This window comes from Plecotus auritus (assembly GCF_963455305.1).
Source record: "Plecotus auritus genome assembly, chromosome: 6".
In the NCBI taxonomy this organism is placed as follows: Eukaryota; Metazoa; Chordata; class Mammalia; order Chiroptera; family Vespertilionidae; genus Plecotus; species Plecotus auritus.
In genome coordinates, this window is record NC_137773.1 from 40,738,973 (window position 1) to 40,765,211 (window position 26,239).

The following is a 26,239-nucleotide window of genomic DNA, read 5'->3' on the forward strand; positions in this document are numbered from 1 at the left end:
GCAGGGGCTACACCATGTGTGACAAGTGAGGGTCTCTGTTTGACTATGCCAAGAAAAGTCTCTCGAAGGGCAAGCACCCACCCGGGAGAGAGGAACAAGAGGGGATGTGTCTTGTCACATCCATATTTGAACATTTTACCGAAAGCATGTACTATGAGATTAAAAATGAAAAAATCACAAATGAATTAATATTAAAAAAAATACTCCATTTCTGGAGCCTCACTGCTCCTCTGGGGCCTTTGGTGACAGGGACTTTTAAAGTGACAGGCCCCGCCCCAGCTGGTCTGGCTCAGTGGATAGAGCATCAGCCTGAAGATTGAAGGGTCCCGGGTGCGATTCCAATGAAGGGCATATGCCCGGGTGGCTCCATCCCCAGTAGGGGGCGTGCAGGAGGCAGCCAATCAATGATCGTCTCATCATTGATGTTTCTGTCTCTTTCTCCCTCTCCCTTCCTCTCCGAAATCAATAAAAATATATTAAAAAAAAAAAAGTGGCAGGCCCCTGGATCCTCTGTGGGTGGCTGGAAGAGAGACTGCTTACCCGTAGCCCTGAGGCTCCATCGGCTCCTCGCTGGCCGGGCTCCCCCTGTGGAGACGACGTGGTTGCAGCCAGGTGTACACAGCCAAGCCAAAGGTTCCCCACCTTCTCCAGTCCCCTCTTCCCCCCAGGGCGCAGGGCCTCACGTGTGTGACTGCGGAACCCTCTGACCTCAGAGATAGGCCACTGAGGCCCAGGAGCCCAAGGCTACATACATTACATGGTGCCTTAGCCTCGTAGCTCACCCAGACCCATTGCCGCCCCCACCCCCCGGACCCCCGCTCAGGTCAGTCTCTGATTGCCAGTCCAATGAGACCTGAGACCCGAGACCCAAGACCCAAGGATCCAGGCGGCCCCCCAGGGATTCCCAACTTAAAAAGGCAAATTGGAGGTGAACCACTTCTCCTCCCCGTGACAGGGTGCTTCTCTGAATGGGGCCTGCAGAAGCCGAAGCCGCATGCTGCTAAGTCACCTTTGTCCCTGGGACACCGTCCACGCCCTTCTCTCCCCGTGGCCCCACACTCCCCGGCTCGCCCTGCAACAGAGACATTGAAAATGGAAGGAAGCAGCGGGGCGGGCTAGGGCTGCTGGCTTCTGTAGCAGTTCTAGGAGAACATGGCTGAGCCCACCTGCAGAGGATGGACCTCAGGGCCCGCCCAGTCCAGGGGACTCAGGATCATAGCCTCCTTCCGCCTGAGTCCTGGGGCATAGCTGGGGCAGCTCAGGGGCTCAAGAGACATTTTGGAGGCAGGCTGGCCAGGATTTGGTGGCTGTCACGAGGGGTTGGGGAGCCAGGATGACATCAGTTCTGGCCTGGGGACAGGGCAGGGAGTGGGGCACCGAAGATGGGAACCAGAGAACTTCAGAGTGTGAGGGGAGATAGCCTGTGAGGTGCCAGCCTTGTTGACAAGTGGGCCCAGGGCCTTCCTGCTGCCCCTCTGTGGCCTGTCCTGGGCATCAGCCTGTGCCCCACCATGTGAAAGGGCCAGGAGGGGCTTCGCCAAGCAGAAGAAACCGTGCAAGATGGGAGGCAGGAGGAGCTCTGGGGGAGGCATTGGTACCTACCTTGGGCCCTGGAGGTCCAGGGAGTCCTGGTTGGCTTGGCATCCCGTCTTCCCCCTGAGGAGAGAGTGGTGGAGGCTGCAGCCTCAGACCTGGACACCCTGGCAACACCCCTTTGTCCTCCCCAGCACAGCTGTCCACTCCTGTCACCAACAATGATCATACAGGGACGGGCAGCTTCTCCCTCCCCTCCTCGCCCCTCTAGGGCAGGGGTGCGGTCAGATCTACTTCTGTCCCCGGCTCCCACCAGCCCAAGGCCAGCCCAGAATGGCCTCAGCAGGTCTGTGCAGAAGAAAAGGGCGGGCAGGTGAAGGGGAGGAATTTGTCCTTCCGTCAACAATGATCTTGTGAGCACTTTCTGCGGGCCAGGGAGACAAGGTCCCTGCTCGATGGGTCAGAGGAGGCTGAGGGCAAGGAAATCTCCAGAGAAATACATTGCAGCGTGACAGGAAATACAAGTACCAGGCAGAGCATTTAAGGGGATGGCAGGGTGGAGAGGGACTCAGGGAGGGTGTGCTTCAGTAGGTGGCCAGGGGCAGTTTCTCAGAGGAGAGGCAGCTTTGCTGAGACCTGCAGGAGGAGGAGGCCCAGCATGGAAGAGGTAGGAGAAGGTCACTCTGGGTCAGTGGTTCCAGACTTGAGTGCACATCAGCATCACCTGCGGCTGCTTGGACAGAGCACGGCCCACCCCCAGTGTCTGTTTTGGTGGATCTGGGGTGGGCCACGAACATGCTTGTTAAACAAGCCCCCAATGATGCTAATAGGCTGGTCTTGGGACTACAGTTTAAGAACACTGTGCTGCACCCTGAGGCAGGAAAAATGTGATGTTTGAGGAAGGGAGCGAATGAGTGAATGAGTGAATGAGTGAATGAATGAATGAATGAATGAACGAATGAGATTCTGGCTTCAGACACATACTCACAGTGAGGTTTCAGGTCTACCGAGGAGCAGGGCACCTTCTTTGTGGGGGCTCCCATTTCTGCCCCGTGCCCAGCCCCTGACCTTCTCTCCAGCCCACTCCCACACCCCCACCGAGAAGCCCCTCCCCAGGCCCCCCTCACCTTCTTTCCAGGAATGCCAGGCTCACCCTGAGGGGCAGACAGTGGGGGTGCAAGAAAAAGGTCAGAGACATTGGGCTGTCTGCTCCTCTGGAGAAGTGGCCCCATGATCCATGCCCAGCGCAGTCCAGAGGGCCCAGCCCCTCAGAGAGGAGCACATGGGTGTGGGGCTGACAGACTTGGACTCCACTCCCAACCTAGTCCCTTCCAAGCTGAATGACCTCAGGCAAGTCACTGCTCTTGAAAGCGGGAGTATGATGCCCCCAGCCTCAGAGGGCCTCAGAGGGTCACTGCGAGATGATGCATGAAAAGCCCCTGGCTCGCAGCAGGTGCTCACTAAATGGAGCTCCTTTCCTACCCTTTCCTCCTGCTCAGTCCAGGGACTCCAGCTCCTTCAGGGAGGACAGAGCCTGCCTTCCCACCCAGCAAGCACTGAGCTGACATCTGAGAGGACTTTAAAAGCTAATGTGCTTTGTTATTTTATCCTTACAACCTGGTGTGAAAGTAAGGCAGAAAAGGTTTATCATGCCCCCATTTAACAGATGAGTAAACTGAGGCCCAGAGAGATGCAGTAACTCGCCTAAGGTCACAGAACTCTGTCCCCTAACCCTGCTGCCTGGGCTTCCAGGGGCGTGGGGACAGGGACTGAAGAACACTTACCTTGGGCCCTGGAGGTCCATTTGGGCCCTGGAACAAGAGAAGGTGTTAAAGGGGATACTGGAGGTTGCTCCTATCTGTCCTCATCATTCTCATTAGACAAAGGATGACACCAAGTCCCAGGGAGGAGGAGGCAGGGCTGTCACTGCTTCCTGTCTTGGATAGCTCCTCATCAGATCTCAAGCAGTGACAAATAGACTGCAGGCTCCCTCCCAGGGATGCAGGGCTGTGAGAATTCTGCTGGGGCTGGAGGCGTGGCCATCCCTTCCTACTGCTGGTGGGGACAACAGCTCGGATGTATGCACACGTACAGCCGCACACACAACCTGAGTGTGTGTGTGTGTGTGTGTGTGTAAGAGGAGCTGCTGGGCCTGGAACCACGGTTCTGCCAGCTCAGGCCTTTGAAATGCTCTGGGTACTGACCGTCTCACCATCTTGTCCAGCCTCTCCTTTGGGACCCTGAGGATACAGAGGAGAGAGATGAGGGGATGCAGGGACCATATGGTTAGCTGAGCCCATAGCTCCTGCCGGTCCCTGGCCTAGGCTCCAATCATATTTGCTCATTTCAGCTTCACTAAACCTGAAAAGTAGGTGTCATTGTCCGTACTTCACAGGTGAGAAAGTTTAGGCTCAGGGAATTCTGTGCCCAATGGGACAAGGACTGGATGAGCCAGGTGAGTAGCTGCCCTGAGAGGGGACCCTGGTGGCAGTTTGGTGGAGGTGCTGGCTTCACATTGGAGACGTTGGAGTCCCTGGGTTAGGGACGGGGTAGTAAGTAGATGAGGTCTGCCCTCCGGGGTTTGGTGAGGACCATGGGAAGATGACCAAGGCTAACTAGTTAGTACTGGAGGGTGGGGGGGAGAAAGGGAGAGGAAGAAATAGAGGTTGGAAAAGATCTGCAGAGAAAGAGCCTACATATGGGGGTCAGGGTCAGGACTGGACTGAGATTGCAACCAAGGTCAGAGTTAGGGTCTATGGGACTATTTGGGGTTAGAGTGTAGTGGTAAGAGTTGGACTTGGAATCAGGGTCCGAGTCTGTAAGGGTGAGAGTTAGGGTCTGGTGATACTCTGATTGGGATATGGATTAGGATTTGGGAATGAGTTTGGGGTCAAGATCTTAACTGGGGCTAGGAACCCAGCTAGTTTTGGTTTAAGGGTCTGGGTTGGTGGTAGAGTTAGGGTTGGGTTTCGGTCTGAACTGGGGATAGGTCTGGGATTGGGTTGGTTCTGGGATCAGGGTTTGGGGCTTTGGTAGGTGCAGGACCAGGTCCTGGGTGGTCCAGCTCCATGTCCTCTTACCGCTGGGCCTGGTGCTCCCCGGGGTCCATCTTTCCCAGTGTCGCCAGGAGGGCCCCGAGCCCCAGGAGGCCCAGGCGGCCCTGGAGGCCCAGCAGCCCCATCTTGCCCTTGGTCTCCCTGAAAGAGATGAGGCCTGGCATGACTCTGAGGGTGAGGGAAGGGGTTCTAGTCTCTAGAGAGAGGCCCCTTAGATGGACAGCCCAATGCCTTCCCCTTTCCCAGCCCTTGACAGGCTCAGGGAAAAGGGCTTTGTTGTTGGTGGCCACACGGAGGGACAGGTCCCCAAAACACAGCTTCAGTGGCCAACAGGGCCTTTTAGACTCCAAGGAGTGTGCCATCCCCTCACCTGCGGTGTTTAGGTGAGAGATGACACACGGTGGGTGTGAGAGAAGGCACCTGTGCCCAACCAGCCCCCTTCCTCCAGAAAGGGGGTGCAGACCTCCTGAGAGACCTTGGCTGGGCCACCCCTGCTTCATTAGGTGACAGAGGTGCACTCTTGGGCATTTGTCCCAGAGAAGTGAAAACTCATGTTCCACACAAAAACCAGTACGTGAATGTTCATAGTAGTCTCATTCATAAGTGCCCCAAACTGGAGACCAGATGTCCTCCAATGGTGAGTGGTTAACCACCTGGGGCACCTCCACCATGGAACATTGCTCGGCAGCAAACAAACAGGAACAGAGCACCGACACGAAGCCATTTGGATGCATCTCATGGTAATTATGCTGAGGGAAAAAGCAAATCTCAAAACGTTATATACGTTGTGATTGCAGCTACATCCATTCTTGAAATGGCAAAAGTATAGATTAGTGGTTGCTAGGCGTTAGGGATGGGGGCAGAGAGGGAGGTGACTAGAGCTATAGAAGAGCAGCCTGAGGGGTCTTTGTGTGGTGGTTGCACGAATCTACAACAGTGATAAAAGTGAGTAAGACTAAACACACAAATGAGTGGGAGACGTCTGAGTAAGGTTGGTGGATTGTATCAATTTCCTGGGTAGGAGATTATACTAGGTGCTGCCAAAGTCACCTTTGGGGGAAACTGGATGATGGGTACATGGTGTTACATATTACAACTGCATGTGAATTTACAATTATCTTAAAAAAAAAAAAAGGCGACAGAGGGCCACACAGTCTCTCTCATGCAGCACCAAACCCCCAACTCTCAGGCCGAGGTTAGTACTGGGTCAGACCTCAGGCAGCCAGAGCCCTCACCTGGTGACCCCACCTGCAAGGAGGGAAGACCACAATGCCACCGGCACTGCCTGCTGCCCAGCACTGGCACGGGAATGGGATACACTGGCTCACAGTGCCAGCAGTGCCTAACTTTCCTGTAACCAGGCCTTTGTGGAGTGGACCCTGCTGTGTGCCCAGGGTTGAGAAGCCAGGGCATCCTGGGGTTCTCTCATCCAATTATCTGGCCAGGCACCGCTCGTGTCCTGTTTTACAAATGGAGGGCCAGCGTCAGAGAGGGTAATCATTTAACCAGGGTGACGCGGCCAGACAGGCCATTGAGGCAGTGGTCTCTTTGTTCATCCATGCGCTCCATGATATGAAAGAGCTCACCTCTCCAGCAGCTGCACCTAAGACCTCACTCACTAGCGTTCCCAATGAAAAGCTTAGCGGAAGCTCTCCAAGTCCACCATGTAGATCTCATCAGTCTGACACGGCCAGGTCCTGACCAAAAGGATAGGACTCCGGCTCCGGGGCTCATGCTGGAAACACGGGCCTGGACTCTACTTATTGAGGCAGAAAATGGGTTTAGGCACTTGAGCAGGTCCTAGAGAGGTTCTGAGGTTCTTCCCATGCGTTACTTGGGAAATGAGGCTGGCCCGCTGTCTCCTCCTCCCGCCGGGATCGGACGGCTGAGGTCTAACCCTGGGAATTTGATGAGTCGAGGGGAACACGCAAGCCAGCAGCCCAGACAGGCCACTCGTCCAGTCTACCTTGAGGATGCGGCGACTGTACATGTGATGGTCTCTACTTATAAAGCCTGGATTGAGCCGTGGGAAAACCATCTACAGCAAACAGGTCGTGTGGTCAGAAAGGCAGGAGGGTGATTTAGAAAACCACAGGGCTATTTCTGGAGGCAAAGCCACCTCTCCAGCCACAGAAGGCAGCCTGTGATGGGGTGGGGGGTGGGTGGGTGGTGGACCACATGCTCACAGGGGCCGCTACACTCCCTCCGTCCCAAAGACGTAGTGTGACCTTGCTACTCCCCAAGAGCTGGGGCCTGATTCTCCCTGTCCCCCACGGACTCTGAGCGAGCCCTGTGACAGATGCAATCATTAGGATGCAGGGGTAGTGATGCTGTGTGTCTCTTCACAGGCCTGGCAGTCCTGGCTTCCTGCTTCTCAAAATGTTCTTGAGAGGCCCCTCAAGGAAGCCCAGCTCCCAGCCAATAGCCGCCTCAACTCCAGGCCCCACGGCCCCTCTTGCAACAGGAGAGACCCAGCCAGCCAGGGGTCATGAGAGATGGTGACCTGTGGTTTGAGTCACTCTCAGGGGTGGAGGTATTTCACAGGGGTTTTTTTTACCCGTGAAGAGGGGTGGGGCTTGGGGAGGTCTGCTTGGCAGCTACACCAGGGCTGGGGAATTCTCGTCTGCTGAGGGGTGGGAAGATCAGCTTCTACATCTGACAGAAAGTGAGCAGAGGGTTTTTTCAGCAGCCACCAAGCTCAAAGGCGTCCTTTATTTGGCTGCAGGGACTTCTCACCAGCTTTATGTGGCCCTGCCTCTGGCCTCCTATCAAAGGCTCAGCACAGAACAGCTGGGTCTCTAGGGAAACAGCCTGGCCAGCCCTCGTCCCTGCTCCGGACTCACAACCACCCTCAGAGCCATGAGGTTGCAGAGCTGGGACAGTGACCCAGCCCAGCCCGCCTGGGACTGCAAAGCCCAGCCCTGCTCTCTGCACACAGCCCCCTTTCCTTTTATCCCTGCCTCTGCTCCATGCCCACCTCCAGCCTAGGCAGCTGCTTGCCGTGGGTGCCCGGCCATTGGCTACAATTTCCACCCCGCAACCTTCTTAAAAACAACTGTGAATACGCCCCTTTCCTGCCTTTCTCTGGGCAGCTGATGCCTACCTCTCAGCCTCTCAGCTGCTGCCGCTGTCTGCCCAGGCTGTGGCACAGGTGGAGAGGGCCAATAAGTGACCCTTGGCCAAGACCTACGTTTGCAGGCCCATCCCACCTGGGTCTCCATCTGCTTCAGCTTCTGTTGAGGAAACCCCTCTTCTGCATGAGGCACTTCTGAGACCTGGGGCCACTGAGGGCCAAGGTGGTCTGGCTGAGGCTCCCATCTACTGTTCCATGTGGGGTGCCCGGTACCCACTTCTATGATTGCATTGAATCTTGACCACAGTAGCGTGGGGTAGAAGCTGTCACCCGCACTTACAGTTAGAGAAACGGAGCCTTAGAGGGGAAAGTGACTCGCTCAAGGTCACTTGGCTGGTAAGTGGCAGAGCTGAGCGTGGGCTCAGGGCTGCTGACCCTACAGCCCTCCTCTTCCTGGGGTGCTGGCTGTCCTCAGGAAGGTCAGTCTCTGGTCTGAGACCAGTGCCGGCCCCCTGTCTGCCCATCCACAGTGATTAAGTGCTATGGGACGTCTGGCAGAGACTTCCCATCTGTGCCAGACCCAGCGGCCATTTAAGTGAAACCCTGAAGCAGGATATACTGTGGGTGGGAGGCGGGGCTGCTCACTCACCTTCTGTGATAAGCTGTAGGGCATGCTTTATCTCTATATATAAAATCCTAAGCGACCGAACGACTAAACGACCTGTTGACTGGTTGCTATGACATGCACTGACCACCAGGGGGCAGACACTCAACACAGGAGCTGCCCCCTGGTGGTCACTGTGCTCCCACAGCCAACCTTCCTTGGTCCCTCCCCCCTGCCAGCCCGATCAGCTCCTATCAGGTCTGGGACAGATGGCCCCTATTGGCCCCAATCGCAGGCCAGGCTGAGGGACCCTGCCCGTGCACGAATTTGTGCACTGTGCCTCTAGTTATAATATAAAACAAACTGTGTAGGTGGGGGAGGGGGTCTTGCTCAGTTCTTACCCGGGGTCCAAAGTCTCCTGGTGTACCCTGGGAACAAAAAACAGGGAGATATGTCACCACCGCTTGAAGACTTCACATATACCCAGCTCTGCGCTCAGAGTGACGTGTACATGGTCTCATCCACTCTACCAAAAATCATGTGCAGGCTCTATCCTCCCCACCCCCCTTTTCCAATGAGGAAATGAGGGCACAGAGGGGCTAAGTAGTCTGCCCAAGGTCACACCACGAGCAGATTCCAGGGTGGTCTGTTACCTATTGCCAGCCCTAGACACGGCAGAACAGGGATAAGCTGCTCCCACTGTGCCCTCTTGGAATCCCTGAACCACGGAACAGTCAGGAATGATAATTACTTGATTGTTTTAAGTCTCCAAGTTTGGGGTAGTATGTTATGCAGCGATAGATGCCAGGACACCAGTGTCTCTCTGGTTTCAAAGTCCCTGCCCTAATCATTTCTGCGACTCAGTGGCATCAGCCAGAACCAGCGGGAAGGCAATCACTGCACCTGCCAACTGCATGAACATCTCATTGTCCACAAAAAACACGCAGACTGTTACCTCGGACAGTCTTCCCATGGCTCTGTGAGGTGGGTTTACATTGACAGATGGAGAACCTGAGGCCCACAGAACGGGCGACGTGCCGAACGCCACACAGCTGTGCCTTGCTCAGCTCTCACGGTGAACTAGAACACGGGCCGGCAGAAACTAAGTGACCCCCGGTGGAGTTGGGTGTGGATGTGGCCCAGCCCAGCCCTTCCCTGGAAGTGCCCGGTCAGTCTTGCTACACCTGGGTCAGCCCTGGGACACACACATTTCCCCTCTCTCCTGCTCTCTTATGAGGCCCTCAGAGGTCCCAGCCCTCCAGGACTGTTGCTGTGACATTTAGCACCAAATGCCAGGAAGCCCTCTGGTAAGGGGCTGTGAGGATCCCAGGGGCAGCTAGCTCTCTGCCATTTGTTTTCCTGGCAGGGGTGTCCTCCCCACAAAGAGTGCCATCCACAGTCACTGTTCAACCTCCCAGGCTTTCCTCGCACCGCCCGCCTTCATAATTAATTACTGGGCAGACTGCTTTGAGTTTTGTTATACTGTGGTGTCTGGAGAACTCAGATTTAACCTTCCGGGCACTTTAAATGGTCAAATGGAAGCCTTACAGCAATTATAGGAGGTAGGCACTACCTGCCCACTTTATAGATGGGGAAACTGAGGCCCCAGGAGGGGATGTGACGTGCCCACGGTCACACTCTGGAACTGGGGTTTGGAGGCAGGTGTCTGGCATCCTTCCTCAGCATCCTGTGTCTGCACAGCCTCCAGCATCACTTACCTTTTCTCCCTTGGGGCCTGGAAGTCCCTGGAGAAGGAAGGTGGAGAAAGAACAGCAGTGAGTGAGGAGGACTGGGCTGGCCCCTGCCGGCTTCCCTAAGGCTTTGCGTACAGAAGGGCCTGTGAGGCTGAGCAGAGCTGGGGGCGGCCGAGTGGAAAAACACACAAGACTGTCAGTCCTTAAGGAGGCTGCCCGTGCTGACCCCAAGGAACCTCCACATCTCAGTCCTCAGCATGAGGGACACAGGGGACTGGAGGTCACTGGCATCCTCTCTGGACAGAGGCACATACGCTAGTTGCTCCCCCCAGAGAGCAGAGCCCTCCCTGCTCAGCCCCTGTTGTGCTGGGTGCCGGTCAGGAGCCACTGCTCGTGGAGGCTGGGGTATGTGTGTGTGAGTGGCTGCACGCAGGCCATGGCGGCTGCCTTCACCCTCTGGCTGCAGGGGAATGTCTTTCTTTCAGTCCTGCCAAGTTACCAGGCCTTCTAGGAAGGTCAAGCCACAAGGCACACTGTGGGGCTCAGAGTCCCTGTGGTTAGGGCTGGCACCGTTGGTCAGGGGCTGAACGGCTCACTGGCCTTCATCCCTCCCCAAACTGTCCACTATCCCTTCAACCAGTAGTGGATTTGCTTGTTCATTCATTCAACAATTCGTCCACCCAGGTTCTTTCCTCCATCCTTTAATAATGCACACATTATGAATCAACTATTTAATTATTTGTCCGTTCATTCATTTCTTCACTCGTCTGCTCAACCATCATGAATTTACCCATCCACCTATCCTTCCATGCATCCAACTATTTGTGCAATCATTGATTCATTACCTACTTTGACTGTTCTTCCATCTATCCATCCATCCACCCATCAATTATTTATTTAACTATGTTGTCACCTGTGCATCTCATTAATTCTGTTGAGGACACCCGTGGACCACAGGCTCCTGACCCAGGTGTTGAGAACTCCTCAGCCGCATGCCCACCATGAAAGTACTGAGACTGCCTGGGGATGCTCTGGGCCTGGGGCCTGCTGGGAGGGGCTTGTATGCTTTGAGGGCTGCCGAGTGGCAGGAACAATGCTGTCTGCAGTTCTTCACATCGCCATCACAGTGGGGAGGGTTAATGTGTCTCTCTGATAGGTGAGAAGCGCAGGCTTGGGAGGTGAAGAGGCCTCCCCAAGGTTGCACAGTCAGCAGATGGGGAAGCTGGACTTGAACTTAAGTTTGATGCCCAAATGGCTTCTCTTTGTGCTGAGCCATGATCTTTCTCGCTGGCGCCCCATGGTCACTCCCAACCCCACCGTGCCCACCATCCCAGGACCACCCATCCCAGGACCACCCATCCCAGGACCACCTAGAACGGCCCTGTCATCACTTACTGGCTTTCCATCCAGACCCAGAGGCCCCTGGAAAATGAGAAAGAGAGAGCAGAGGTTACATACGGGAAAGGCGTTTCCTCTGGGTGTTAAGACCTAGAAGACACTATTGAGTGACAACAGTCCAAAGCCTGTGCCAAGCCCGTGGTCTGGGTACATTTCACACAGATTTGGGGTGGGAGCATCTGAGTGTTGTTGGCTGCCCAGAACCCCCTCTGTTTGCTGCTCCCTTCCTTGGGGGCACAGAGCCCCATTTCTCCTCCCAAACCACCCCATCTCCACCCATGGGCTTGGGCAGGTGACCGCATTCCCTCAGCTCGGGTTATTGGTTCAGGGGCTTTGGAAGGTGGCCCTTTTGGGCAAGAGGGCTCTTTTCACCCGATGGAGCTAAGCCTTTTCACCTGTGGCGCTCCTGGGGCACCAATGGCTTGAGAAAGAGGGAACAGAGAGGAAAGCAGAGCTGAGAGATGGAGAGACAGGGCAAAGGGCTGGAGCCGAAACCACCAGGCACTCTTCTCTTTGCGAAAACATTTTTCATTAAGCCAGCTTGAACTGAGTTTCTGCCACTTGTAATTTGTTTTGGACTGAACGTATGTGTTCCCTAGGCCCCAACATGATGTTAGGAGGTAGGGCCTCCGCAGGTGATTAGGTCATCAGGGTGGAGCTCTCACGAATGGGATTGGTGCCCTTATAAAAGGGACCCACAGAGCTCTGTTCTGCCTTGTGAAGACACAGCGAGAAGCCCGCCGTCTGCATCCCAGAAGAGGGCCCTCCCGGAATCTGATCTTGCTGGCCCTGATCTTGAACTTCTAGCCTCCAGAACTGTGAGAAAGAAATTTCTGTTGTTCATAAGCCACCCATTCTGTGGTACTTTGTTACAGCAGCCCAAAGGAGCTAAGACATAACTGGAAGAGTCCTGACGGTTCTTTCAACTCTGCATTGCTGTGGCCTTCACAGGTGAAAGTCAAGGCTGAGGGAAGCAAAAAACACAAGGGCGAGTCCTGAGACCTGGGGCATCTCGCGGGCCCCACAAGATCTGTGGTGTCTGCACAGGGCCAGTGACCACGGCAAAGCAGCCCCACCGAACCCCCTTCACATACCTAACAAAGCCTCACTGAGTGCCACCCTCCCTGTGGGGTGTGGAGGACTACAAGCGGGAAGGGGAGTGTTACAGGCCCGGCCCATCTCCTCCCTGCAGACCCCTGTCCTCCTCTGGCTAGTCAACATACCCTCATCCCCATGCACACTTCACCCTCAACTCCAGCAAATGATCTAGGCAGCTCCCCCCCCGCCCCCACCCCGAGCCTGTTGCACACACTGCCTGCCTCTGTGCATCATCCTTGGTTCTGTCACCTCCTCTTCCACGAAGAGGCTTTTCCATGTTCCAGACTCAGGCTGTCTGTCCCTGTGCCCAGCACATATTCTAACTGTCCCACGTGAGACACATATTGTTAACGTGTGGTCTGCGCAAGCCCTCCAGGAGATCCAGGGAAAGGGTCTGCTCCGCACCCCCAGTGTTCGGATGAGGCCTGGCCAGAACATGTGCTGATCAGTGGGCGCCGAGTCCCACCAAAGGAAGGTGAACCGTGTGCAAATGCACACAACACCACGTGGAGAGTGGGGGCAGGGCAGGCAAAGGGTCCCGCCAGTTCCAAGCAGGGAGAGGGTATGTTGGCTCTGAGGAGACTGGAAAAGATTAGGGAGCTCCACCCTAAGAAAGTAACATTTGGGTATTTGAACATAGCAAGTGTGTGTGTGTGTGTGTGTGTGGGGGGGGGCACTGTGGGAGAGAGAACAATCCAGCAAAGGCAGGGAGGCGGGAGCATGCTGGGGCTGGTAAGCAAAGGGGCAGCTCGGCCTCAGCATGGCCTCTCACAGCTGCACAGGGATTTGCCTGCCACTCCCTGTGGTTCCAACAGTGTGGCTGCATCCTGGCCCAGCACTGGGGTCTCCTGTGGCCAGGGCCAGGCTCTGCCATTTGGTTGCCCTGTGTCCCTGGTCGCCCCGAGCTCTCTCCTTCTTTCCACTCTGCTCCCTCTGCGTGCAATGCCCTTCCCTGACCCTGCCCCTGGTGAGAGGGACTCCTCCTCGGAGACACTCTCTTGTTCTGAGAAGACTTTCCTGGCCCTGCCTCCATCCTTGGGTCAGGCACAGCCTGGAAATTGGTACCCCGGTACTGTGTCTAGTGGTAAATAACGTGTTTCCTTGGCTCGACCTCCAGGCCGCCCTGAGCAGCCAATCTCAGATTCCTCAGACCCGAGAGTGGCCACCCCTTGATGCACTCAGACCAGGGCCTCACTCCAGGCAGGAAACCTGGGCAGATCTGAAAATTGGCCTCTTAAGTGCTTCTGGCCTCACTGTGGGGGGAGAGTGTGGATGTGGAGGTGATGGCCTATTCCAAAGGGAAGGGAAGGATGTGGAGGGAAGGAAGGAGTGGCCTATTCCAAAGTCTTGGGGGCCCAGGCCCTGGGGGCTCCTGTTCTCGGTAAACCCCAGCCACAGTTCAGGTCCCATCATCTGAGGGCCATCAGCTGGCTGGTCTCCTCTTGGGGGCTCCTGGCAGTTCGGACCCCTGGATTCACATGCCAGACCCCTCCTCCCTTTAGCAGTCTCCTAAGATGGGACCTGCCTCTGCCCTCAGGCTCAGGCCCTGCTAGGCCTCCTCAGGGCCATGGCCCCAGGGGGTTCTACCCTGACCTCTCACTCAGGCCCAGCCTTCTGGCCGCCACAACCTACACGGGCCCAGATCCCCTCCTGTGTGTGTTAGTGACCCACATACTGAGTCTTAATCAACGCACAGCCTTGAGGCAGGTGTGACCGCCCTGTCTTGCAGAGCAGGAAACTGGCCCAGCCAGGGGAAGACCTTGCTTGCCCGAGGCCACACAGCCAGTAGCAGGCTGGGCTGGAGCTGGACAGCGCTTCCGTCCTGTGTTCTGTGTTCTGTCTGCACTTAAACCCTGCGGTGAACTCCCTGGCGTCCAGCCACTATCGCCCCTCTAGTCTGCCCTTGCACGCCGCTGTCAGACCTTCCCTGCTCCCTCCCACTGCCTACTGGACCTCGCCTGCCCAGGTGTCCCCAGCCACCTTGACCAGTGTGGCCGCCACCGGAGACTGTGCCCAGGCCCTGGGTGCGTCTGTAAGTCCTGCTGAACTGAGCCCAAATGCAGCCCCAAGTCTGCCCAGTATAAATCCGCGTGGATTAGAAAAGAGACTAAGGTGCAGCTGAGAACTAACTAAGGCTCTTTGCTCTTCGTGTGCCAGGAGGGAAGACACAATGGGCCTCACAGCGGTCACGGCCATGGATGGGCCTCAGGGCCTGGATGGTGTGACGCCTTCAAGGTGTCCCTGATAAAGTCTAGGGGAGGGCACCTGCCCCTGGGGGTCACACAGAGGGAGACTCTCTATGAATGTTCCTCACTTTAGACTTGACCGAGGCCTGCCATACCACCGTGGCAGCTGCCCTCACAGCAGTCCTGGGAGGCAGGCCCCATGGCCCCATCTCACAGATGAAGCAGCGGAGTCAGTGGGTTGTCCAAGGACTAAAATCAGCCCTACTCTCCATGCAACGCTCCCTCTCCTGCAGCACAGGGTAGAGGGGGTGACAGATGGCCGTCCTGGGGGACTTGTGGGACAGAGCCTCACAGGTACATCTGTCTCCCCCACAAAGCAGATCCTCCCCAGGCAGGGCTCTCTGAACCCTCTTCCACCCTGACCCTCTGCCAGAGAGAGTGCTGGGTCAGACAGACATGCTTGCTATGTGGCTCTGGGAGAGCCAGTCTACCCTTCTGAGCATCCTTATCACCCATTCTCCCCAGCAGGGATATTCCTGCGTTGGCTTCACACATCTCGGTCCCTGTGGGGCCAGCTGTGCCCCAGGACTTTTCAGAATGTGAGAAGCAAACAAGGCCCGGGGCTGCACTCGAGAAGCAGGTCAGGCAGGCAGAGCCCCCCTGCCTCCCCACCCGCCCCTGCTGCGCAGCCCCTACCTCCCACAGGGACCAGAGTATCCTTGAGCCTCAGTTTCCTTATCTGTAAGATGGAGGTCATGCCCGTCTCCTCTCAAATGACAAGTTCCCCGGGTCCCAGTCAGTCCCCAGTTTCCTGTGTCCTCCTCTCAGACCAACCGGAGACAGGAGACCCGACAGGCAAGCTGACACAGAACTGGGGTCTTCGCTGGCCCTGGGGATGGGGAGTGCTGCGAAGTGACTTTGTGTGGCCCTCCCAGTGGCCAGCAGGTGGACACCAGCTCTGCCTTGTGCGTCTGCTCACTTCCTCACACCGTGGAGTATTTCCTGAGCAGCATTCCACAGGGTCGTCCTTTGAGAAAAATTAGTAAGGTGGCAAAAGAGAGGAGGTTTCTCAGTGGAAGAAGTCTGGGACGTGGGGTATACTGGCTCCATAGCTGAGCGTCTCAATGTCCCTCGGGAAACGGAGCCTGGGAGGAGGCTGCAGCAGAGGGGTTGGTTGGCTGAGTTCCCCCACACCGGCCGGTGGTCCAGCCTCCTGACCCAGCAGCGAGTTATCTGTTGAACTGAACTCAATCAATAAACTGGCCGTGTTTGGATGCAGACGGCAGTCAATGCTCAGATGAGCCGGGGCTGGGTGACGGTCTTGCTTTCTGGTTGTAATTAATGGTGATGGCTCTGCCAGGGGACAGAGGCCTCGAAATGCACCAGGAAGGGGGCCCTGGATGAGGGGGCTTACCAGGATTATCAGTCCGGGGCCCAGTAATTATGGCCCAGATGTTGACAATTCATCAAATTACAAGGCTGTTGGGGCCCGGGGCCCGGCTGGGCCGTGCACATTCCTGTGTGAAGGCTCTCTCATTAGGGCTGCCAGCGTGTAAAGGGGGGGCAGGCCCTCGGGGTGGACCGGTTCCATGTGGTGCTGATTTCCCAGGCCAGGCTGTTTGCACACATGCTGGCCACAGCAAGACTGTGGGGCGGAGCAATTTTCCAGACTTGAATCCTGCCTTTGGGAACGGGAAGGAAGGACCCTCTCTTCTGAGGTCCAGCCTGGCTGCAGCTCGAGCTCTGGTGCACAGCCTGGCACCCAGCTCCTCCCAGAGACCCCTCCCCGGGGCCTGGGGCACTCTGCAGGGGGGCTCTGCAGTCACCAAGTGCACCCCGCCTCGCAGCAGGCGAGGGGATTGCTGGGCTGTAGCTGGGATCCGGGATCTGCCCTTCACTCGCTCCTTGGCCTCACATGCTGCCGCCTTCCCACTCCTCATCTGTACAGTGAGGGCTGGGCCGGGAGCCAGGTTTGATTTGGTCCATGCAGTTAGAACAACAAAAACAAAAACAAACAACTAACCCAAGTAGTTGCTACATTTTAAAATCGTGACATTTCACATAAACATCCGGAGTTTGGACTTTTCTGGAAAAGTTGACGACCTCGTATTCCGGGGCCTCCATGCTTGGCAATATCTGCAGGGCCAAGTGCTCCTTTAGCTGGACCCGCCCAGGCCACAGGCTCTGCCCCTCCCGACACCTCACGCCTGGCCCGCTGCCCCGTGGAGGTGACGTGCCAGTGCACAGGGGCATCTGGGTGTGTAACCCTTGGCCTAGATTGAACATCTCCTGGTCCCTTCCAGCGCTGCGGGTCTGTGAGGCTGGGAAGCCAGCTGGCTTCTATTTTGGGAGAGAGCACGCTCAGTGTGCTGGAAGCAATTACCCGTGTGTCCACATTATACATCACGGCTAGAAGAGGTGGTGCGATGCCTTTGAACCGATCCTCCAATACCTGCTTAAATTACACATTTGCCTGTTACATAATTACCCTGTCAGGTCTCAGCAAAAACTGTTCCCGGGTGGGGTGGAGGGGGTAATGGACTCCCCGTGGGTGTGGGAGGATGGAAGGTGGGCCAGTGAGGCAGGCTGTCTGTCTGAGCGGCCTCAGGGCCGATGTCTGCAGCTCGGGTGGGTCTGATGGGAGACACTGGACGTAGCAGACAGGCCGGGCACCCGTTTTGGTGGCCACCTGCTGGGATGGCGATCTAGCAGGACGGAGTCTCAGCTACCAGAGGGTGACAGTCCCCGGGCAGCGTGATGGACACAGTCTAAATAAAGAGAGGCAGCCTTCCTGGGACAGCACAACTCAGAAGATGCGACTGAGACCTGGCGTTTTCCGGACACGGGGCACAGGGTGACCGGGATAGCTGGCAGCAGACACGGAGGTTGTGAGTGCCCTGCAGGGACCCCGCTGCCCTGGCCATGCCCAGGCCACACCTCTGCTCTGCACCTTCTACCCCAGCCTTAGCCTTTGGGGCCCTCAGCTTCTCCCTCCGGCCTCTCTCAGGTTTGATCATCGGGCCTCTCTGCCAGCTGCCCCGGGGCCGCGGGCCCTCCTTGGTTCCCACAGACCACACAGTTGTCACCCACTGGTAATGAGCCTTCAAGGATCGAGAGATTTCGTGTAAACCTCGGATCTGTAGCCTCTCTGGAAATATTGGAAGATGTAATGAACCATCTGCATGGGCTGAACTGAGGCACCGCCAGTAGATGGGGCATGTGCCCCCAGTTCAGCCCAGGTCCCACCGTTCCCCCTGCTCCTGGACCCAGCCAGCCTCACTTTTGTCTTCACCTGGCTGCCCCTGCAAGGCAATAATGAGCTTGTGAGCCTGCAATCCTGGCTCTGAACCATCTCTCCAAACTGTGGCCCTCTCTCTGGCCTCCCATCCACCCCTGCCTAGGACTTGGCCTCTCCTGGACCAGCCTCCACTAGCCTCCCTGCCTCTGCCCCGCACGGCCAGCCTTCCTGCCCTCTGAAGTCACAGGGACGTCCTGAGTGCTACATCCCTGCCCTGCAGACCTCACAGCGAGCGGCACAACTTCTCTGGAGCCCTTTTCCTCCTCTAGGAAGTGGGCGGGGTGTGGATGAAACGAACCCCCACAGGTGACAGTGCCCGACCTGGAGCATGGCACCCAGCAGGTTGGTGAGTGTGACTATAATTCACTGGGCCAGTTCTGGGGGGAGAGTCCAGGAAATGGGGTGGAGCTAAAAGACACACCCCTTTGCCTTGTCATCTGGATGTTGCCAACACTGAGCACAGCCCTGCCAGGCAGGTGCCATTAGTATCCCCATTGCACAGATGAGGAAACTGAGGCTCGGAGAGGCCAAGCATGGCCACTTCGGCTGGGGATACGACCTGAGTGCTTCCCACCTCACCATCCCCCTCGGGCACACCTCCCCCACCGCCCTTGGGCAGAGCCTCTCCCCCCCACCCCCACCCCCTGTCTCCTTGGAGACCCACATGCCATCTCTGAGAAGCCTTCCTCAACCCTCCTCACCCACAGCACAGCTTCTCAGTTACAGACCCACTGCTGTCTTCTCGCCACCTCCTCTTCCACAGTGACTGGCCCTGAGGCTCCAGGGCCACCACTGGCCTGGCTCTGAGGGTGCCTGTGAGTGCCCTCCCCAGGCTCCTCACGCTGGGCGTGTGCCATCCCGTCCCACTGAGTGTGGGTCTGAGCGGCCCCGGTAGTGGACAACTCCCTGCATCGTGGGAGATGACACACCCTTCCTGATAGGTGGGCGTGCAGCCCCAACTTGCACACCTCCGGTGACGGGAAGCTGCTCCCGGGTGGCCTGATGGGATTGCGGCTTTTGTTTCAGTCTGCCTCTCCCCAGGTTGGGTGTCACTTCGCATTCCCTCCACCCTGTGGCCCCTGGGAAGGCAGTCTAGTCACCTGGCTCAATGAGGCTGGGCTCCCAGGGCTTCCTCACTTCTGCTCCCTCGCCAGCCTGGCCTGCCTTGGGAGTGCCCTCTCTCTCCGACCTCTGGACACACCCCCTCCCCGCAGCTCCCCACTTGTCTGCACCTACCCAGCTTCTGACCTTGGCTCGTCCCTCCCTTCCTCCCCCTGAGCCCAGTAGGCTGGGCCCCCTATAGTACTCATAGTTTGCAGCAACCTGTACCTTCCTGGCCTTGACCACTGTGCACAGGGAGGTGAATTCCGATTCTCTCTCCAACCCAACCACAGCCTCCATGGGGGCAGGGCCCCTAGATATAGTTCTCGAGATAGTATCTCAAATACTAAACAAAGTCCCTCATATGTAGTGAGAAAACAGTAAGTATTTGTTGAACGAACCCTCAAGCGGACGCCCCTATGAAAAAACGCGGTTTCCCACTGTCTCCAGGGCCAGCGGGGAGCACCAGAGGGCGCTCTCGACCCGGGGAAGGCTGCTGTAGGTGCCACTGACTGCTGCGTTCAGCCCTGGGCCTGGGGGTGCAGCCAGGACGCTGGACATTGGGGACACTGGCTAGAGAGGGACTCCTTCGGCCTCCAGGGCGCCCCCTGCTGGGTTCAGCGATCATCACAGCGGCAGGAACTGTCAAGGAACCCAGCCTGTGTGCACAGCGCTAGTCTTCCCCCAACTGCTGAGGAGGGTTAGGGACGTGCTTGTGGTCACACTGTCTACACAGCCCCAAAGCCCAGTCTCTCCCCACCGCATGGACAGGACAGGGGTCCAGTCCCCGATTTCAGGAGAAGTTGGGTGGACCAGCTTCATGCCAAAATACCTGCTTTCTTGCAAGTCTATTATCCGGAGTACCTGAATTTGGTGCGGGTCTCTGAGCACCCTCTTTGTGCAATGGGGGAGGTGCTTTGCTGCTTGAGGAAGCGGGAAGAGGTCAGCCAGCAACCAGTCTGGAGGGTCCCTCTCTGCAAAGATGCCATCACAGGTACACCCAGAAGGCCTGGACGTGCTCTCCTAGGGCTGGACTGGGGGGGCAGGCACCACAGAGGCTGAAACTGGGACTGGGGCCACCCTGGCCACTGCCTGGAAGGGGAGAAGCTGTAGGGGGTGAGCAAGGCATCTGGGAACTGAGGACAGCAGCAGCTGCACAGGTCTCCTGTCTCTCAGCTGCCCCACACTCAAGGGGACGCTGGGGACACAGCATGTGCGCAAGGCAAGAGGTCCGAGTGAATGAACACCTGGGGAGGAAAGGCCGGCGTGGTGGCCTTTCCTGAGGGCCTGGCTGTCTCCCCGGTTCCAATCTGGGGCTTTCACTTCGGGAAATCGGCTTTCATCCTGTTCCCGCTCCACCGGGATCCGGAGAGCTGGGGAGCAGCGCTGCAGGGGTCAGATTAAAATGAGATGTAGGATGTCAGACTCTAAAAACAGATGAATCTGCGATGTCCCAGAGAATCATTTAACTCATTATATTTTTACAATCAAAGCTGTTTTTGAAACCACGAGAGTGCAAGAAATTTGAATGTGTGCTGCTCTGTGGTCCTTCTTTGTTCACTTGATTAATTCCAAACAGTCAAACTGAGTCATTCATTTCGAAATTGGTCCCAGGCTGAGGCCCTGCCGCATGGGTCACATTTCAGCGCGGAGCTTCTGCCGTCCCAGGGCCCGGGCTGCCAGTGCTCCCATTACTGCTCTGAAGACACTGTGCAGCTCCCGCTCCCCACGACTCCTGTGCAGTTAGCCAGATGGGTCCTGGGCGCCGTGCCGGGCGGCTGGCGCTGCCGGGCGTGAGGAGTGCCGGTTCTGGTCCCTCACCTTAATTCAGGCTTCAGCTGCCAATTATTGCAACCGCCTCCTACCTGGACCCCTTTCTACAGTCTCTGCCCCGGAGCAGGGAGGCTTCCTAATATACACATCTGTCCCTGTCACAGGCAGGTGGTAGGACAGACCACCATCTGGGCCCTAGGGGTCTGCAGGAGGAAGCCAGGCCCACATATTTGCCACTGTGAGATCTGGGAAAGTGGCATGGCTACTATAAACCTCAGTTTTTCAATCCGCGAAATGGGTACAAATCATAATGCACAGGGATGGGATGTGCTTTGAAACTGAAGTGCTGCACAGATCTGATTTCTAATGTTTTCATCCAGACCAAGCCGCACACTTTGCAAAGGTGGACACAGAAGCCCAGAAAGGCTAAGTGACCACCTAAGGGCAGGGGTGGGACCTCCATCACAACTCTGGTCCCCTGTTTGGCTCTGCTCCACTCAGCTGCTCCTTGATAGGACAGGACCTGACATTTCATCATGAGGGGGATATTTTGCTTCCTAATTTCTAGTAATGACTATGACACAGGTGTATGAGTGAGGGACAGCATAGAAGGTGGACTGGAGAAATGAATTCTTCCTTAAGTTAGACTTGTGTTTTTTTTTTGTTTGTTTGTTTTTGTGTGTTTTTTTTTTTGTGTGTGTGTTTTTGGAGAGCAAGAAAGGGTCTTAACAACTTCACAATGAGGTGGACAACAGTTCACAGGGAGTGAGCTCCAGGGCCAGGTAAGAAAAAGGTGAAGAGGAGAGGTGCAACATTCACTCTAGACCTGCTTACTATTGGCAGTTCCTGTGATGGAGGAGAGACGGCAGCCTGGGTGTTAGCTGGGCTTTCTCATGCCGGTGGGCTGTGTCTCAGACAAGCCCTGACAGCCCCTGAGCTCAGCTTCCTTGTCTGTCAAGTAGGGCTGACACCATCAGCCTCCCACGGGGAGAGCACGGGAGAGCGTGCACACAGCAAGCACTTGGTAGGTGCACTTGCTTCCCTGGCATGATGGAAGGGCTTTGGGGGATGGGAGGGGATAGTCCTTTCGTCCGGTTTCCTCTGGAGGGAGACTCCCTGAGCCCTTGGCTCCATGCTACGTCTCTAGGGACAAGTGGTTTCTATGAACACAGAGCCAAGGTTTTCTGGCCTCCCACCTCTCACTGTGGCCTCCAAGATTCTACTCGATGGAGCCCTGGAGACCTCCCTGGCTTTTCCTTCTAGCATCTTCTCATCACTTGCTTGCTCACTCCAGCCACACTGGCCTCGCTGGACACATGGCACCCTGGACACATGAAGCTTGTTCCCAACTCATTACTTGTGCATTTTCCTCTGTTAGGAGCTCTTTCCTCCCAAGATCACTGAATCTTTTACATCATTTAAGTCTCAGCTCACATGCCATCTTCCCCAAGAACCTTCTGATTATTCAATCCAGTTTCCAATTTAAACCCACTCATCCACACAGCCAGCACTCGCATCCCGTCCCTGCTTTATTCTCTTTCTGGCACGTGTTATTATTTGAAGCTATCTTGTTGGTTTATTTGTTTACTTGTTTATTGCTTCTCTCCTCCCCGCTACAGGGAGAGGCCTTGTCTCTCTTGCTTGGTGCTGGCCCAAAGACCCGAAAAGCACCTGCACAGAGTCATTGGTGGATGAGATGGCACACCCACTCCCCACCCCAGGGCCACAGCCCGCCTGGCATGTGCTGAGTTCCACGATGCCCATGCACCTCTGGCCTCACAGCCTCACACCTTCCTCATCTGTCCAAATGCAGAAAAATCTTAAACCCTGGAAAATGTTACCAAATACACATTTGCCCCCAAGAAATGTTTAAATTGCATCCTGAAGGTGTAAAATAAACCAGAAAAATCACTAAAGTTAAATGGTGAGAGCCCCAAAGGTCAAATGCCAAAGAGGAAACGTGCGGATTTTGCTTTGTAAATAGGAGATGGTGTGAGTTCTAATGTTTCCTGGACAAAAGTCAAGGGATAGGCAAGATGGAGTCCTGCATGAGAGACAAGTCTTTTCATCTAATGCACAAGCCGGAGTTTGGAGAGAAAAATGGGGACTATGATAAGAACCGCCAGGAAGTTCAGTGACACCTGATCGTTCCTCCCTCTCTGTCCCGTGGCAAACTGGCTGCGCTGCCCTCCGACCCCCACGGCTCCTCAAGGACTGCGACTGGGTCTGATTCATCTTTGTGGGCTGCAATGCACAGGGCATGGCATACCTTACAGATCTGTTGAACAGACAGAGCCAAGCCTCCTAGTCATGAGATGGCTAAATCACTTTATCCATGTAAGTGCCGATGACTGCTCCAAAATGCAAGAATGCTGTGCCCAGTGCTCCTCTGCCGGTCCCATCTTGGACTCACCATGTTCTGAGCTTAAAATTCCCCTATGCTGCCCATACCATGTTGTCTGCAGTCCCTGGACCAACTGGGACCTGAAAGCTCTTAAACCTGCCCATTTCCTCTTTACTAGTAAATGCTGTGCCTGCAATTCCAAACTCTACCAGCAGGCGGCAGTTACACTTACAGAAGCCTTTCAAAACTAGATTAATCTCTAAAGCTATACTTCTAATGAAAATACACCCTAAATTAAAACAAGATACATACATACACACATCTATTTCTTAACTTATCATATTGGCATCGATTAAAAAGTACGATAATACCCACAGTTGGCCAGGGTTTGGGGAAACATGCAGTGTTCATACGCTGTTGGTGGGAATGTAAATTAGTACAGCCTCCTGGAGGGCAATTTGGCAATACACATCAAAAGCCTGAAACATGTGCAAACCCTTTGGTCCAGCAATTCAACTTCTAGACATTTATCCTAAGGAGATAATCATGGAAGTAAGTCTAGATTTATTCCCAGGATGTTGACTGCAGGGTGAAAAATTGTCACCATAAATACTATAACTTGGAACCGGGTTAAGTAAATTATATATGATAAAATACCATGTAGCTATTACATCCTATAAGAATTCTTAGTGATGTGGAAAAATCTCATGATACATTAAGTGAAAAACATCAGCTACAAAAGACATGTCCACTGTAATCGCAGTTTGAGACTAAGAAATATAGACACAAACTTGTGCATAAAAAATGCTGGAAGAACAAACACAAAAATATCGACAGGACTTGTCTGTGGGTGGTAGGGACACGATGACTGCTTTTTCCTTTTCTGTATTTTGTAAGGTTTTATAATAAACACGCTTCTATTGTCATCAGCAGAGAGCCATTAATGAACCCTTGTGGCAGGGAAGACGGGCCAGCCTCTGTGCAAGACGGCTGTGGACATGGGACCCCAGCCTGTGTTAGTCTGCACCCCATCCCACAGATGTGGGCGGCTCTTATGTCCACCTCCCCCTCCCCCCACTATCAGGCCCACATATGGACCTGGTTTCAGCGGGTCTCGCTCAGGGGAGGGGCCGGCCTGGATTAATCCAGAAACGCAGCCGGCAGTCTTCACCATGGCCCTCCTGGACTCTTTTCTTGCTCATACTTCCCCGTAGGAAGTGATTTGTTTTAGGCACAAACTACTAAATAAAAAAAAAAAATAAAATAAAATAAAATAAAATAAAATGAAATAAATCCTCCCTGAGGCTGGTTTTGAGGTTTACTAGGTAACCCCCTTTTCTGCAACTGCAGGGTCTCAAAGCTGTTTTCTTCTCCCAACACGGCCAATGTTTGCTGATGGGTCAGAATGATCTCCCAAGCTCATCTTTCCTCCAGCCTCCAGCTCTGCGGGTGTGATCTTCCCATGTTCCGAGAGGCCGAGCAGCTGGCCCGAGGGTGCACAGCTGAACCAGGACCCAACTGGGGTCTGACTGCGGGAAGCCCCTGTGACACTCAGCACACGCGGTGCCTCTGAGGCGGCTCAGGCCCCTCGCGCCGGGGAACTTGCCCCAGCCTCTGGGATGAACACACGGAGAGGCCTGTAAACAGACCCCAGGCTGCGAGCCAGGCCCTCCACTGGCCAAGGGTGGGTTTCAGCTCCCAACATGACCCCCGAGAGCCTCCTACCCTCCTCCTGCCCACATGGGCCACCTTTCCCTGCTGCGGGGGAGCCAGGAGGGGCGTTGCCCCCACCCTGTGGCCCTCATGGAAGGGCTGGCCCTCAAGGCAGTGCTGCACGGAGGGTGCTTGGAGGCACGCAGCGGGGGGCACAGGCTGGCTCCTGGGCTGGAGGCACCAACGCCCTGGGCCCAGCGGCGAGCAGGGCCAGCCCTGCCAGGGAAAAGGCCCAGATTGGTGTGGAAACAGTGGTGGGCCTGCAAACTCGGGCTGGACGACCCCAGGAAAAGGGGTGACCCAGCCCTGGGGCAATCACAGGTGTGACACTGGCTTCCTGGTGGTGAAGAGCTGGAGGGGCCACAGGCACTGACCAGAGCTGCCAGCAAACAGCGCCCTAACCTGCCTCCTTCCCAGAAAGCTCCTAACTGCACACCAGATGGTCCACGGCATGCAGGTCCGCCCCCGGCTCCTGACTCCCACATTCAGAGCCCTGTCTCTGGCCCAGGCTGGGTACCAAGCATCTCACACGGTAACCCCTCTCAGGCTAGATTCCCAACAGTCCTGTGCCACCCCATGACCTGGTGACCGTCGGCTGTGACCTGCAATGTCTGGGTGCTCCAGGAGTGACCTCACTTCACCTGAACCCCAGCTCCTCTCTTCACAGGGAAGGAAATGGAGACTTAGGGCAGCCAAGTGATTCAATCCCTGGATTCAACCCTAGGCTGCCTCACTCCACACCCGGACTCCTGCCTGTGGCCCGCAGAGCCCGCCCCTCATCAGCCAACGTTCTCTCTGATGCCAGGGAGGGAGGGGTCCTGGGTCCCCATGTGCTCAGAGGAGAAGACAACGGGCGCTGAGGGACGAACCCTCTCACCAGCCTCCAGCCACCACCCTTGGCCATTATTATTATTGTTATTGTTATTAGTTATTATTTTTAACTCTCAGCCCTGTGGACACAGGCATCTACAGTCAAGAGTCAGTTGGAGTGTAAAGGGTGCTAGGTCGCCTGGAGGGTTCTGTCAGAAAGCTTTCAGTTCTGAGCTGCTGGAGCGAAGGGCCCCACAACCGGAGGCTGAAATATTCCAGCAAAAGCCTGTGGTTCTGAGGCTCTGGCTGCTCTGGAGATCCTTACTCTGCCCTAGTCCGGGAGAGGGGGGGAGGCGGGGGCCCGCCCCCAGGGGCTACCTGGCTGGTACTTCACGGGACCAGGCTGCCCGCCGCTGGGGGAGCTGACCCCAAACGCTATTCTGAGCCCCGTGTGGGCCACTCTGAACAGGAGATAAATGATCCCAAAGGCCCCACTGAGTCCCACGGGGCCTGGCTTGTGATGAATTTTGTAGAACTGTGACCTCCCCAGTCTCATTT

General features: G+C 55.8%; 1 protein-coding gene across 1 annotated transcript in view; it reads right to left on the reverse strand.

Annotated features, from left to right (window-relative positions):
* The window catches only part of COL23A1 (collagen type XXIII alpha 1 chain), a 280,949-nt gene that overhangs the window by 12,874 nt on the left and 241,836 nt on the right, over positions 1-26,239 (reverse strand). The window contains exons 6-15 of the mRNA XM_080672775.1: positions 11,356-11,382; positions 9,985-10,011; positions 8,668-8,694; positions 4,614-4,730; positions 3,738-3,773; positions 3,318-3,344; positions 2,661-2,687; positions 1,603-1,656; positions 1,010-1,072; positions 541-585 (exon numbers count right to left, since the gene is read on the reverse strand). Coding sequence (XP_080528901.1) covers positions 541-585; positions 1,010-1,072; positions 1,603-1,656; positions 2,661-2,687; positions 3,318-3,344; positions 3,738-3,773; positions 4,614-4,730; positions 8,668-8,694; positions 9,985-10,011; positions 11,356-11,382 — 450 coding nt within the window. The remainder of the gene's footprint in view (positions 1-540; positions 586-1,009; positions 1,073-1,602; positions 1,657-2,660; positions 2,688-3,317; positions 3,345-3,737; positions 3,774-4,613; positions 4,731-8,667; positions 8,695-9,984; positions 10,012-11,355; positions 11,383-26,239) is intronic.